The sequence below is a fragment of the Neodiprion pinetum genome, chromosome 4, assembly GCF_021155775.2.
Source record: "Neodiprion pinetum isolate iyNeoPine1 chromosome 4, iyNeoPine1.2, whole genome shotgun sequence".
In the NCBI taxonomy this organism is placed as follows: domain Eukaryota; kingdom Metazoa; phylum Arthropoda; class Insecta; order Hymenoptera; family Diprionidae; genus Neodiprion; species Neodiprion pinetum.
Genome location: NC_060235.2, coordinates 42,685,538 through 42,701,354, shown reverse-complemented (window position 1 = coordinate 42,701,354; position 15,817 = coordinate 42,685,538). Strand labels below are relative to the sequence as shown.

At 39.9% G+C, this 15,817-nt stretch overlaps 1 protein-coding gene across 4 annotated transcripts in view; it reads right to left on the bottom strand.

The window, feature by feature from the left end:
* Window positions 1-14,332, bottom strand: part of LOC124217816 (forkhead box protein D1) — a 32,171-nt gene extending 17,839 nt beyond the window's left edge. For all 4 annotated transcript variants that reach the window (XM_069135675.1, XM_046623899.2, XM_069135674.1 and 1 more), the window contains exons 1-3: window positions 13,803-14,332; window positions 7,288-8,138; window positions 3,811-3,955 (exon numbers count right to left, since the gene is read on the bottom strand). In XM_069135675.1, coding sequence (XP_068991776.1) covers window positions 3,811-3,955; window positions 7,288-7,356 — 214 coding nt within the window. In that variant the 5' untranslated portion in view covers window positions 7,357-8,138; window positions 13,803-14,332. The remainder of the gene's footprint in view (window positions 1-3,810; window positions 3,956-7,287; window positions 8,139-13,802) is intronic.
* Window positions 14,333-15,817: the final 1,485 nt, after the last annotated feature.

Sequence of the window (15,817 nt, the reverse complement as noted above, 5' to 3'; positions counted from 1 at the left end):
ACATGCTGCTTATGCCAATGTAATATCCTACAATTTCCTATAGAACACACTGTAATGGTCGTACATTACCCTCCATGCGGTTCAACATCATAACCTGAGCATCTAGACGGTATGTAACCTAGACGAGGCATGAACCTGCCGAAAGAGACCTTTCACTGACAAGTGCGACGAAAACAATGAAAGCACTGCCTGGCAGCAAAAAACATAACCTCACAATAGTTGAACTCCATTCGGTACATTCTACTAGCTATTTGGTACATGTTGTATTTTTGCTCCTAGAGTTGCTACATTCTCAATTACCAGAGTGGCAACACTGATCACGAATCGGGCATGGTCGAAAGGTGTGTATGTAATACATCACCGTGCTACGCGCGAGGCTCGTATCTCCCGGCATTCTCGTGGAACGATTAGCGAACAATAACACGATGAAACGCGACACCGTCTTCGCCTCGGTTCGTTCTACCTCTCTTTTAATCTCCCGCTCCTATCGCAGCTCCACTCGTTTTCAATTCGTGCGAGATAACTGCGTCTTTGCATCTCAACCTCGCCGTTCGAACTAAATTATTCACCTTGGACTGACCTTCGGACCAATAAAGCGATCCTCGCTGACCAAGCTTGAACCTTGAAATGAACCACGAAACTCTTTCATCGAGGATGAATAATCTTTTTTCGAACGAACTTTGCCACTCAACCATCAACCAGGACTCCGAAGGGACATTTCCAGAATGAATAAGCTTCAAGTCGTATTTCGAGTTCAGGCGAAGAAACACTTGTCGCTGACACGTGTACAACAGCCAGGGTGAGACACTCCGACACTTCAAAGCTGTGTCGGGGTGTCTCAGCCCATAATGGCTAAAAGGAACGATACATCAGGATGGTCATCATTGCAGAAGTGTTATGCAAAAGTCAAAGTTTCCATACGTCACGGCGTCACCGTGAATCAAGAACTGTGAAGTACATAGAAGGAGGTCACTCTCTAATGGACGATGTGTTCAAAATGTGGTCAAATTCCGTAGGCAAATAAGGGTACATAGAATAACCGACGTGGCGCTGATTGATATACTAAACTAAATGTAAAGTTTGCTAAATATGTATATCGGTGTTAGTTACACGTATGGAGTGTATAGAGTTATATAGTTACACGTACGGGAAACTTACGTTTCACAGCGCCACCCTTATTTGCACCAAAAATGAGCTTTCTTTTTATAACCCTAAGATGTCCCTCCTTCGTACACTCCGTATCAAGGACATGCAAGCCTCGGATACCGGAAGGAACTAGAGCTTTGATCCCCAATAGGGAATTTGCATGTTTTTTAATTTTAATTTTATTCGAAAGTAGAATGAAAAGTAATGAATTCCCCAAGACAGTTTTTTTTTACGAGCCATATTGACGCCAGAAAATTATTTTTCGTCCTCCAAATTTTCTCGGAAAATTTGAATCGGCAGCCATTTTGCTGGACCCCTCTATCAGCGCTGCCAGGTGTCACGTACGGGAACTATACTCGGCTGTAAACACTGTCTGCTTCAAGCAAGCCGGAATCCTAACTTTATTATACACCATGTAAATGTAGTTTGCATCGCACCAAGCCTTCCGTTTTAATACATTATTTGGCACTCGGATAAATATCTTTTCTGGAGTTGAACTTGTTGTATTTTTACAAGATGGTACAAAACAATACATGTACCAATCTGAATTTGGTTGCGGAGCTGATGGATCCATTGTTGTCTTTTTATTTTAACCAAACTAGAAGCTATTTACTGAGACAAATACAACTTTGACAACGCCAACTATGCTTCGGAGCTTAAAATATTAATATTGCAGGTTAGGATTCCGGCTTGCTCGGAGCAGACGGTGTTTACAGCCGAGCATAGTGCCCGAACTTGTCACCTGGCAGCGCTGATAGAGGGATCCAGCAAAATAGTTACCGGTTCAAATTTACCGAGAAAAATTAGTGTAAAAGAAAAAATTATTGCAGCGTTAATGTTGCTCGAAAAAAGAAACTGTCTGAGGAAATTCATTATTTTTCATCCTACTTTCGAGTCCAATAGAGGAATATAGAGATTTCAGATGCATGCGGGTTCCCTATTGTGTTCATGCAATACAACGGATCGGTCTGTTTTAGGGGAAAGTAGACTACAGGGTACCAACTAATTCATCCATCGCTCACCCTATTATTTCCTATCGATCAGTGATAGGATTTATCTGATGGTACGATATTGGGTTTGTCATTTTGCAATGCGTCATCCGCTGGCAAAAAATCAGACTAAGGCAATCAGGCTGACAGCTGACCGTTGACCGTGTTTTTTCTTGTGTAGATACCAGAACAGGTGTATTATTCATTACATTTAACTAATTTATGTGACACGAATAATTTAAAATCCCAGGAGTTACGATTTGCTTCCATTAAAATAAAAAACTTAGGTTATGTGGTGATAAAATGGCGCCGACAACCAATCTCTGAGGTCACGAGGACATTTTCAATAGCTTGTTTTTCCCTAAAACGTGGTCCAAGCTTTCGAATGGTTGGTCGAGTTTTTCACCGTTTCAGTTTTCGAACCCTTCGACCCCCGGTATTTTAGTTCTCGCGTCCTGTTCCAGGATCCTGGATCAACGGGATGGGGGCTCGGGGTTTGATCGAGAGCGTGCTCGTGCAACTCGACGGTCTGAGAGGCCTGAACCAAAAGCGCAGCCTCCGGCTGTTTATCACCCTCGCCCCGCCGCACCGTATTCAGTATTATTAGAACAGCTTTTACCCGGCTCTTTAGAGCATTGCGACTTAAGAGGCCGCCTCCTTCTCTCCGCAGCCCTTCCTCACGGCGTCGCGTCGTTACCGCCTAGCTGGGATAACCAGATCTGTAGAAGAGAAAGTGCTACTTTTCCTTACCGAAAGTCATAATTCTGCATTCCCCTCTCGAATACTTGATAGAAAAAGTTTCCCACCCCTTCCGAATCGTTCGAATCACGGATAAAGTTTGAATTCAGTCTTTAAAATTGCGAAAACACTCCGGCACTATGTTGTCGTGACCTTAAGGATCCCGTGTTGCTGATGGTATGTTTATTTATCGTTTATACAATTTAAGTGCAAGCTGATTTCCGGTGCAGGGAAACTTCCTGCGGACGCATTTGTGCCGCATATGAGAGGATGATCACCACTCGTTTCTCGAAAGAAATATGTGCGGAAACACTTCAAGTCCACCGAAGCCTCTTCAAGTGCTACTCGGATGGCCGTTTTAACCGTTTGTACACTCTGATGGATGCAGCATGATATAATTGAGCGAGCAGCGAAGGGAGATTTTTATACTAGTAATGTAACGAATATTCGCATATTTCTTAACATTCGCATTTGCAACCATATTCGCAAAAATCGTTCGAATATTTTGCGAATTAAACCGTCACAAATACTTTATACTTTCCTTGTAAAAATGGCGAACGTAATTCGTAATTAAATAAGACAAGAAACATTAGTTTCATAATAATCTTCACGTTTGAATCACACTCTAACCTCAAAATTAATTTGTTTCCATTATCAATTCGTCGTTGAATAATCAAACAAATAATCGGCTCAGTTCGGATCAGCTCGGCAAGTTCCGCAAGAAAATGCAAGCGGTGCTAATGTGTGCGTGCGACTTGCACTGTGTACCTGTCAGTCAATCGATCGTCGAGCTTCGGTCATAGAGAAATGGCGCCAGATTTAAAAATGTATATTCACATTAGCGAATTTCGATGACAAATATTCTCATCAGCATTTTCATCCGCGAATGCTCAAAAATTGGCATTCGTCACATCACTGTTATGTTGTACCGGTTTACCTTGGTGAAGCGGCGGAAGCGCCGAGGTTGGAGACAACTGGAAGGGTTCCTGCTTTATCTTGAGAGAGTGCGGGGATTCCTGGCCGTGCAGAACACTCGCGCTGAGACCAGCGCCTCCCAAATTCCCGCCGCCCTGTTGCAGCTCCTTGAAAATGAAGAGTAAAGTTAACGGAGGAGAAGTTAGACGGTACAGTAAACGATCAAGTTTGAGCATAAACGTGTGAATAATATAAAAACAAAAGAAAAAAAAAAAAAGAAAATAAAATCGCGGTTGGATTTCGCGGGGTGAAGAAACTCGATGTAATTAACGGCTTTTCTAGTCCATCGGAAAATAAGCAGGATGCAGGTGCAAGTCTGTGTGTTGAGAGTTTGTGAAAACAGTTTTGGCGGAGCTCGGTATGTTTGAAGTCTCGTCTCGGCGAGCTTACAAACAAAAGCTACGTGTTGTGACAGCGCATTATGCCAACGAAAACTTACGGTCTTGCTAGATCGTTAATTTGCGATCCGCTTTACGGCCGCTCCTTCAAAACACCAAAAATCAAATTGCTGCAAGAATTAGCATAACAATAATTCGAGTTCTAAAATCAAACCACAATAAGCAGCTTGTATAGAAGTGGAAAATCATAATTGCAACGAATCATAGTGAAATGTGACCAGGAATTCAACGAGACTCCAAGAAGTTGAAATATCGCGGTGATCATATTCGGCTTATCCTTGCTGGGAATACGATTTGGCTAATCGAGTACGTTTGCTCGGATCATGGTCAGAATTAGCCGTAATTTGTTGCCGCCGAGGAGATATCTGCGCACGCTGCCGTGCAGCTGGAAATTCGCCCGGATTATATACTTCGCCGCTTGTATTCGCGTGCTGAGTATTTTTAGCGGCAAGAAATATTAATCGCTTAGCAGTGCGATACGCGAGCTTTTACACGTGCCGCGATCTCGTTTAAACTTTCGAGCATGGCTATCGCTCAGCCTCAGGCCCCGGTTTTTCCTACCGATGATACAGATATTATATGCCTGGCGATACACTTTTACCTCTAGCCTTAATTGCTAAACACGGTGTTAAGCCCGAATTAAGAACGTTTTTATCCGTCAAACGCGAAGTATCAAAGCCGTAATTGATCAGGAAGCTTAACATAAAATACACAGGTCTGCAACTGAACGACTGCACAGATTTTGTATACTGTTTGTCATAGATTTTCACTCACTGAAACCAGGAAAAATACTCAAAAAGTTTCATCGCGTCAGGTTTTTATTTGAACCCGTGTTAGTAGTTTCATTCAAAGTGAAACTCCCGTTTAACTCGAAATCTGGTATCCTATTCCCGATTCTAAAAATCCTAGCAAAAGTGATTTCTTACTTTCATTCAATACGTACCAGAGTGAGACTCGAGAATAAATACAAACAGGGAAACGGAAAATGGAAAGCGGAGGCGTCTTCGGAGAAGACTCAAAGAGAAGAAGAATATGTTTCATAAGCAAAAAGAATGAACACGGAATTTTGAGCACATTTCATAAGGAAATTGTTTGTTTAATTTTATAAGAAACGTTGTTTAGTTCATTGTAACGAAATGGTAATTTTTTCATTATTGATATACTTTTTTATACAAAAACCTTGTATTTTGCAAGAATACCGTACGTGATGGAGGGAAATGGAGGTCATTTTTGGCTTCAGCGCATATTTACATAAAACATCCCATGCAGCTGAAATAAAATATTCTTTTGCAGGCCCGTGATATTTTCAGCACCATTTTTCCCAGTTTCAACTCTTGCATTCCGTCAACTCAATTTCCAACGAATCTAGCCGACTTGTAATTTGAAAGTTTCGTTAAACTCCAAGAGAATCCGACATACCCGCATTGTAATCAACACACGCGTGTCGGTCCCTGAGATCGTTGTGGATCGTTGATAATCAGCCAGTTCTTCGGATATATATATAGTGCGCCTTTCCGAAGTCGACACTTGTTGCCACGGTTTATCATCCGCGTTTATTATATCGCCACTTTATCCTACGTAAATTTATACAACGCCGTTGTAACATGTATATCAGTGTGTATCGCGTTCGTATAAATCGATGTAACTTATCGCTATTATCGTTATTTTGGCACGCCGTATCTCATCCGTACGCGGACACGTTCGTTATATTATGTATAAAGATATAAAAGTTTCGTTTCTCACCGCTCAATTTTTATCCTTATGGAGTATAATTTTACTCTATATCTTATAGATGCAGAAATAAGAAAAAACTCTGCAACACATCATTTTCCCTATAATTGGATGTAATTAATTGCGTAGTACCAGGATTATCGCATTATTTACTCCGAGTAATTTAGATTTTTTTTTTCCACCTTATACTCCGACAAAAGAATATTAAAAAGTATAAGTGCGGGTTGTAGATTATCGATCGTTATGAATAATTACCGATCAATTCCCCTACGATACAAGTTTCAAGAATTATTTCTTATCGCGTTCGAATTTTCCGCCAAACGCTACACGTATGCATATATTATCGTGATTGTATTACCTGTAAATAAACCAATCGAAAACTCCGGAGAACTGGAAAATTACAATTTTATACGACCTGATCGAGTTGAGACTTGTAAAATAATTGGGAATCTATTGTTACACGTATATCAATAAGGTATTTATTATACGATAATTTTCAGAATGAATATTGTATAATACCAGCGATAATAATATTAAACTTGTAATAGAAAAGTAGTTCAAGGTTCGTTCCCCCCCCCCCCCCCCCCCCCCACCCCCCACCCTCCTCTCTCATACACGCGATATTTATTCTTCTTTTTTCCCTTTTCTATCATTCCCTCTTATCTTTACCGAAGAGTAACTAGCGTTACTGCAGCGCTCGTTTACGCTGCTTCAACATCGCCATCCGTGTCAAGGCTTTAGGTTGTTCTAATACGTCTAAATAGCTGCACGCTTCGACTCAGAAATCGGTACGAAAATCGTGGGCGCATTGCAGGAAATAATCATTTTAGTTCGCACAAGGAGGACAAATTTTCTACGATTGTAGAAATGGGGCGCGGTTGAAGTTCCGAATTTGAGAAAATTAAAATGTACTCACACGGTGTAGTTTACTCAACGAGTGGGTGTGAGAAATGAGAAAAATCGAAAATCAGAATAACCAGGATTCCGAACGTAAAAATATCGAAATCCCAAAACAAAGAAAGATCAAAGTGGTGAAATTTCACCCAGACAGAAATCCACGGGACTGAAAATATTGAATCATTCCTAATTTCGATCTTTCAGGTTTTTAAATTTTCCTTTTTCCGCACTTTCGGAACTTTGACTTGTCGAAACATTTCGTCCTTTCGAAACATTGATGTTTGATGCCTTTACTTCAAGTTTCGCGACTAAAATATCAAGAATTTAGCGCTCTCGAAGCTTTTCAAATTCGTAATTTCATCCCCGCCCCAAAGAAATGACGCGAAATGAGAAAATGTCGAGTGCAAACTCACCCCGGCAACCGGAATCAGGTGGGACACCATCCTCGTCCTGTCGGCGACCGAATGCAGTCCGTAGTTCATAAATATTGCATTGACGCGGTGCTGATGAACAACGTCGCCCCAGTAAGCAGCCAGGCCCTCCACTGCAAACGATTCCTCTCGCACCCTTGCAGATATGCCTTTCTATTTCCTCCTCCTCCTCCTCCTCCTCCTCTCCTTAGTATTTCCACCCTTATACAAGTAACTTTTCCACACGCGCACCAAAGTTCTTCTTCACACTTTCTAGCGGCGTGTTTATTCGTACAAAAATTATACACTCGAAATTTCAATTTTCATCATCGGCGTTAAACACTTGAAACTTTTCACCCTGACGACGTAGGATTAAAGAAATAAAATGCAGACCGATAATTCCCACGATTTTAAATCCAGTCGACAACTCGGAGGCAGCAAAATTCTTCTTCTACCGACTGATTGTTTAACAATTATCAATTGCAATACATTCGCACCATTATTCAGATCATGTGGAATAAAACTGATCGCACAACTCCGGCTCGTTGCTCTGTTTTAACAGACTTGTGCCGTTTTCACGTCTCGTACGGAGCACGTGATGAATTCGGGAATGTATGAAGACCTGTCGATGATCCTTGGGCAGAGATTTGGACCGGCCGACTAGCTGCAGCCTCCGGAAATGGAATCTTCGCATACGCTTTACGAAACGTAGAGATTTAATTCTCTGAGCCGGTTTACGTTTCATTTGCACAATTCGTTTTCCTTCGGTGCTCTTCTAGTTTCCTCGAAGTTTAAAAAGATGTCCGCAATCCTGCAGCTCAGTTTCGATCTTCGCGTCCGCGTCTTTCGCCGGTCTGAAACACGGGGAACAAAAAAAAAAAGAAAAAAATTATCCTGTGATTTATTGAAAAATAAGCTAATCGTCGTGATTTTTTTTTTTTTTTTTTTCATCTATCCGCGGATATCGCGTTTTCGGTATAATATCAAATTACCATATTTCACGCGCAACATAACTGACTCATGATTTACTACACGAGTTATAATTGCTGCTACGGTTATACAGTCATGCTGCACAGCTTTCTCGTAAATTTTTTTTACAGCTCAACTCACTGTGTATTATATTAGGGTGGAAAAGAAGACGTTTAAAAAGTTCCAAACGTCCGCGATAACCGCGGGGCAGTTATATTTTTACTATCTTTATTACACGTGTTATTCAAATTTATGCGCCGATGCTTCGGTAAGCTCTGCGCTTGTATAAAAAAACGTCATAATTATACGTTACAAATTAATATAAAAACTCGTTGTAGCCGAAGTTATATCTATTCTAAAATGAGGTTTTGAAAAAAATGTGATTATGTGAACATTCTTCGAACATTCGTACAGCGACGTATTTTTCCAAATTCTTTGTTTCGACTTAGAAGATCGGAAAAAAAAAAGATGAAATCTGTCATAATTTATACGTCAAGTTTGGCGGAAAAACTCACGAGATTGATACCATTTAATAGGCATTACAGATATCGAAAATTGGAAAGAATAGTATGTACAGGCTCTAGTAAAAACCGTAAAACAAAACCAAGTCTCTAACTCGATATAAAAACGCATGTGTAAAGGCGGGAAATTTGAAATGTGCGCAGTTAGAATGCGCAGAAGTGATTGACACGTGAGACTGAGGTAATAAATCGTTTTGACCTTTTCGACGACCAAAATTATAGGTATGTGCCTGATATATTAGGGTGTGCGTAAAAAAAAAAAAAAAAAAACAGCCTACAAACATTGAATCATCTCAAATATTTCTCAATCGATTAGAGTTAGGAACATTGTATTTCGGTATCTTTTTTACAGAGCGTGAAATTTCCTATAAGGATCTGTATTTACGATTAGATATATTATAAGTCAAGGTGTTTGCGAAAAGAAAAAAAAAAACAATCTCCGATATTTTTTCTTTGACGTGTTATTTAAATGGATAATGGATAAATACTAAAATAGGCACCTCTAAATAATAACGTTAAGAGCTCATATTTGGCGTGTAAGATATTTTATTTGAGATACTCTACGGAAATATCGAAGCGCGTTTAAAAAATATATATATATGTATATAAAAATTGGATAACGGATTCGAAATGCGATCTCCAAAGACAGTTTTACCGTTGTGTCGAACAAATTACAGTCGTTGCAGTATTATAAGCATCGGTATGGTTATGATAGGTTTAAGGCACGCATCGGGAGAAAGGGATTCCCCGGGGATTCCTGGTTCCTTGGAAGTTCGAGGGGCAAAGGGAAGCCGAGGACTGCAGAGCTTCAAGCCGTTGCGGCGGGGGTTGAAGATATCACGGGGCGGCGATTCAGACAGCGCGTGTATGTATCGAAACGTGGGTTTAATGTGTTTTAAATGACAGTGACACACGGCTCGGGGCTCCCGGGTTTCTGTCGCTGCACGTCGAAAAAGCGCCGCCGCTGCAATCCCAATGACAAGTATCCAACAGCTGAGCACTTAGACGCTCGAAGGGGAAGAAAGGGGAAGCCGCGCTGCTCCCGAGGGAGACGTCGACACTTCCGCCGGCCTGTTGCACCGTCGCGACGCTTTCTGTTCCCGCACCGGCCCGTCGGACTCGTAAATTTATCCCCCAACTAGCCCTGATTATATCCAAAACTCGTTGTTCGATATTAATCGAGACAAATTTTAACGCAGACTTTTTAACCGCCGGCTATGGTTGTTGGAAATCTTGTGAGTCATATACCCTGGTGAAAATTTTTACTACGAAGAATTTTCACCGAAATCGTAACATTTGGTATTATATTTTTTTTTTTTAAATTGTAGAATTGAAGATTTTTTTTTACTGAAAAAAGTACAATTTTCATGAAACTCTACAAGTTTTTGTGAGAAACTACGCATATTTACCTACTATTTTCTACGAAAACAATTTTTTGCATGAAAACTTTTACCAAATGTTCCAATCCTCTAACGATTCCTAGAAAATCGTGGAAATCATTTTCACCAGGGGACTCACAGATTTATGTAATTTTTTACACCAGACAGTTACGTTGGCAACACAGATAAGTCTACAGCGCCACAGTCGGCCGAGCGCGAAACTAACTCGATCTCAATAAACGTAACGTAACCCCTGACCGTCGAATCTAACCTAAAATTACAAAATTCGACGGTCATGGGTTAGGTTAGGTTTAGAAATATTGAGCTTGTTTCGCGGTTGATCGCTTGTGGCGCTGCGGGCTGAATCTGCGTTGCCAACCTAACCGACTTGTCCATGAAATTACATGACTCAGAAGCACGGACCCCACTTCTACGATCATTAAGCACATAGCTTGATCCCAGGGAAAAAAAATCATATTTACGCGGATCTAACGCATGTGATCTGTGTAGATCTAGAGTTTGAAATAGATCTACGTACATCTGCATTATGCACTCTACTACCGGGCTAAAAATCTTTCGTATATAATCATGCGTACTAAAATTATGCATGAATATTGTTGAAATATGTGGCTGTTAAGCAATTTGCGGGAATTGAAAAAATTAAAAAAAAATAAAACCAGTTACCCAAGACTGAGATTCAAGTTGATAAAATTTAATAAAATCGATCTAAATACTGTATATACGCGGTTCGAAAAATTTTTCCTCTCGGGAATACAACAAAAACTTTTGCTTACAAACAATAATTACTCGTCATGTAACTATAGATGTCATACCGCCAGTGGATACACATAATGGATATTCGTGTATGTAACTCCGATACTCGGTCTCATTCAAAGCCTAAATGCTTCCGAAATCACGTGTCGTATGCAGACCTAGACGCGTTATAAAATTTACGAGGATAGGTCGAGGCATGGCAGGGATGCCAAAACTAACGCGACCCCGCACGTCTAATAAACTTCTACAAACGACGGGGGCGAAAGCGGAAAAAAAGTGAACAAAAATTAGACGCCGGTTATAAAAGTTTTCGGATTATACAGATAGGAATGTTTTTCAGAGTTTATTACTATATTACGTCTTACCGAGAGAGTCCAACCTCATTATTATTATATTAAATATAAACTTATCTGATTGGGGGGAAGATTTTTAACACCGATCACTCCTACGATACAAATCGGCAGTAATAATACAGATCTGCAAAAAAGTATTTTATTCGAGCGGTATGGGATGTTTTTCGTAAATATTAAATTTTCGAGTGCGATGTATCCAAAAATTACTTCCATTTTCCTCCATCACGTACAGTATTCTTGCAAAATACAAGGTGTTTGCATGAAGAAGACATAACATTAAGGAAAAAAACACCATTTTATTACGATGAACTAAACAATATATTTTTTCAAATTAAACAAACAATCTTTTCATGGAACGTACTGAACATTCCGTGTTTATGCTTTTTGCTTATGAAACTTTGTCTTCTTCTCTTTGATTCTTCACCGAACAGCTTCCGCTTTCCATTTTCTGTTTTCCTGTTTGGATTTATTCTCGAGTCACACAAATTACCGTTGCATAGGATTTTCAGAATCAAGAATATGATACCAGATTTCGAGTTAAACGACAGTTTCACTCTGAATGAAACTACAAACACGAGTTCAAGTAAAAACCTAACGTGATGAAATTTTTCCAAGTATTCTTCTCGGTTACAGCGTATTCATGTTTCAGGTATAAAAAACCTATGCAGATTTTGGTGTCAGACCTGTGTAATTCTTCTCGCTTTGGCTGTGACGAATGAATCGAGAAATCCAACCGGTGCGACGGCTGCATTGCCGCAAAAATCAAATCCAAGGTACGCTGCACATGCAATGCATTTCATGATTTACGCGATGTGAAAGAAACTAAAATCGTTAAATTTCAACGAGCGTAAAGCCAGAGTTGATAATTGACTTTTAAAAATTTCGATCAATCGAGTTCTACAATTTTTACAAGATCGCGTCAGATTTTTTCTTTAACCCGCGTTCGTAGTTTCATTCAGAGTGAAACTCCCTTTCAACTCGAAATCTGGTCTCCTGTTCTTGATTCTAAGATTCCTACGCAAAATTGATTTCTTACTTTCATTTACCGTGTATCAGAGTGAGACTCGAGAATAAATACAAACGGGGAAACAGAAAATGGAAAGCGGAACCGTCTTCGGAGAAGTATCAAAGATAAGAGGAAAAGTTCTCATAAGCAAATAGTATGAGCACGGAATGTTAAGCACATTTCATGAAGAAATTGCTCGTTTAATCTTATAAGTAATATCGTTTAGTTCGTTATAATTAAATGGAATGGAAATGGAAGTGATTTTTGGCTTCAGCGCACTCGAAAACGCAATATTCACCAAAAACCATTCCGCACAGCTGAAAAAAAAATTTTTTTTCTGCAGACCCGTGTTATATACGACGGTGAACTTCGCCGAGCTCTGCAGAATCTCGAACAAAGCAATGCGAACCAATGTATACCTATAATGGGTACATGCATACCGAGTCTGGTGTCGGGTTGCATACAGTGCCGAGATGCAAAAGGTCACCTGAACAATTTAATATTGCAATACAGTAGAACCTCCATTATTCGAACCGATTGGGACCGAGACTAGTTCGGATAATCGAAACGTGGGTTTTTTGGGACAAGATCAGAAACAACACCTTTTCGCATAAGAACAGTACATTACATATATGTATATTAATATTTGACATACATATTAACGTTGAAATATAGGTATATATACATATGTGTGTATTTTAAACACCTGCAAAAAGTCGAATGCCTTTTTATACATATATATATATATATATATTTTTATAAAATCGTCAATTTTTTGTTGACGAATGGCTGTAACGCGTTTTTGCATGCCCGCGATTCTCGCAAATATACATTGTTGCTCACGGCGTTGGCAGCGAGCAACAATGCATCTTTCGCGTCAACGTTCGGATAAACAAAGTCATCGTTCGTATGATCGAGGTTCGGATAATCGAGGTTCTACTGTAACGTCTTACTCTTCGCGAATACGAAACCCCTGTTTTCACGCACTCGAAGAGTATCGGCGGCCAGAGAATTGCGGTTCAAAAAAAAAACGGCTCGGACAATTTTCACAATTTCGTCACCATTGCACTCGGCCGAAGAACGATGTATATAAATACTGTAGTCTGTATAATGAAAAATACCGTCAAGCCGAACAAAATAATGCCGTTAAATTGCAACGTATAAAAAATAACAAAATTACATGGTACTTGACCCGAATTCCGTTTAGCGGTTCGACGCTGATCGACCGTCGCTTAGCGGGATTTTCGTTACAGATCTAACACTGATCGTCGAAGAAAAAAATTCGACTTTTTCAACATTCGTGAAGGTACTTGGCATATTATTAAACGCGTTTGATTAATCCGTTCAATTCGTTTGTTGCACGAGCCACGACGATTATGACAAACGATCGATCCGACGATTCGCGGCCGTCGCGCGACGAGAAGTCAGATCACACGTCTCGATCTTTAGCCGCGCGTGGTTCTCGATCGGTAAGTACAAAGGGCGAGAAAAGTTATAGTTATCGATCAAGAATTACCTGGATATAAGATATCCGGCGAGTCATGGCAGCTGGCACAGCCAGAAAATCCTCGATCCTTTTTTCAGCCGTTGTTAATATTTGGACGGAGAACAGAAGCTAGAGGACAATTCTCGTCCCGCGAAGCACTAAATATTCACTTCAAAAAATCCCTGTTCCCAAAACTTTTCCCTTCGACACGAATTACTGCCAAGGTATAATAATAATAATAATAATAATAATAATGATGATGATAATAAAATAATAATAATGCGAACCGCTGCGCACCAACAACGAGCACAATATTAACCGAGTACGTAAAAACTTTGCCTGTAATACACTGTGCGCAGACTTGTGTAATCGATTATCGCGTGTAATTTTTCCCGATTTATCGCGACGTGTTTTCGAATTTGTATTATCGTGTAGGAAAATTTCAGGTGAGCGCCGGAAGTGTTCGCCGCAGCGACGGCGGCGCGCGAATTCGAAAAGCGCGGCTTCCTCGAGAGTGGAAAAAGGTCGGAACGGGACGCAAACAACCGGCGTCAATTCTAACTCGGCGAAGATTGCGAGTCGAGGTCGCGGTAGCCGCAAGCATCGAGAACCGGCGGAACAGCGTGGGGGATTTTACGTGGCGGAGGAGAGGATGCTTCGGGGCGGAGCTTAGTTCTTCGACATCTCGTCCCCACCGAGGAGAAGTCGGAATCGAGAGAGGCGAAGCGACGCGTGCTTGCTTCGACGTCTCGTTCTCTTGGTGAAAGTAATTCTATCAATTTCCGCGAATATTTCTAGGATTTTTTTGGGAAATTTCTGTGCAAAAGCGCAGATTTTGGAAGGATTCATAAGTTTCAAACTTGTGATTTTCGATGTTTGTCGTAGTTTTTCGTAGATCGTAATATTTGAGATTTAACAGATACGGTTCGGACGTAGAACCGAATTTTCCTGGGAAACCTGCTGAAAATAATTCTGGCAATTTCGATGAATATTTATATGAATTTTTGAGGAAGTTTTTACGCAAAAGCGCAGATTTTGGAAGGATTCATAGTTTTTAAACTTAACATTTTCGACGTTTGTCGTAGTTTTTCGTAGATTGTAATGAATGAGATTGAATAAACAACGTTCGGATGTAGAACCGAGCTTTGCTAGGCACCCTGCTGAAATTAATTCCATGAATTTCTATGAATATTTCTAAGAATTTTTCAGGAAATTTCTATGCCTAAAGTGAAGGATTTCAGCAGATTCATAGTTTTTGAACATGCATTTGGTAACAATTCGTGCTTTTTCGTAGATTATAATATTTAAGGTTATGTTTAAGATTATAATCTACGATAAAGCTACGAATTGTTACGAAATATAAAGATCCGAATCAGTAAAGATCCGTAAAAGCTGTTGTAGAATTTCATGGAATTATTCTCACTGGGGTTCTTGGTTTAATAGAATAACATGAACGTAAGTTTTCTCATAAAACTCACCTATTACGATAAGGTAAGTTCAAAAATAAATGTCAGATCCTCTAAATCCGTCTAGATCATGGAAACTCTGAATCAGAAAATGAGAAGATCATTATCCGGACTTGGATCCCAGTTTTGCCAGGAGTTTTCTGCAACAAGTTTTCCTTGTGAGAGAGATGCGACATCTATCGGCGGTTCAAAAATAGTATTTCGTACTTTCTCGTACATATTCTTAATCTTACCGATCTAAATTGAATTCTAAAATTGTTGATCATCGCAACTATTCGTGAAAATTCGTACAATATTGTACAAGACGTCTAAATTTCCCTAAAAATTCGTCGAAAATTCGTTGCAAAGTAATTTTTTCGCGTACAACGTGAACGTTTTCCATTTTCCTCGAAGAAGCTGTGATAACGAATTAATTGGTTTTATTAATTGGTACGGAGCCCCATAAGAAGGATAACAATCACGTCGATGTGTACAAATGTCAGAAATTTAATGTACGTATTAGGCAAAAGTTTGAATAATTCGCCGCTGTTGCAAGACTTTCGGAAAGTGTTAAGCTTTTTTAAATTCAGGTGGTCGGGC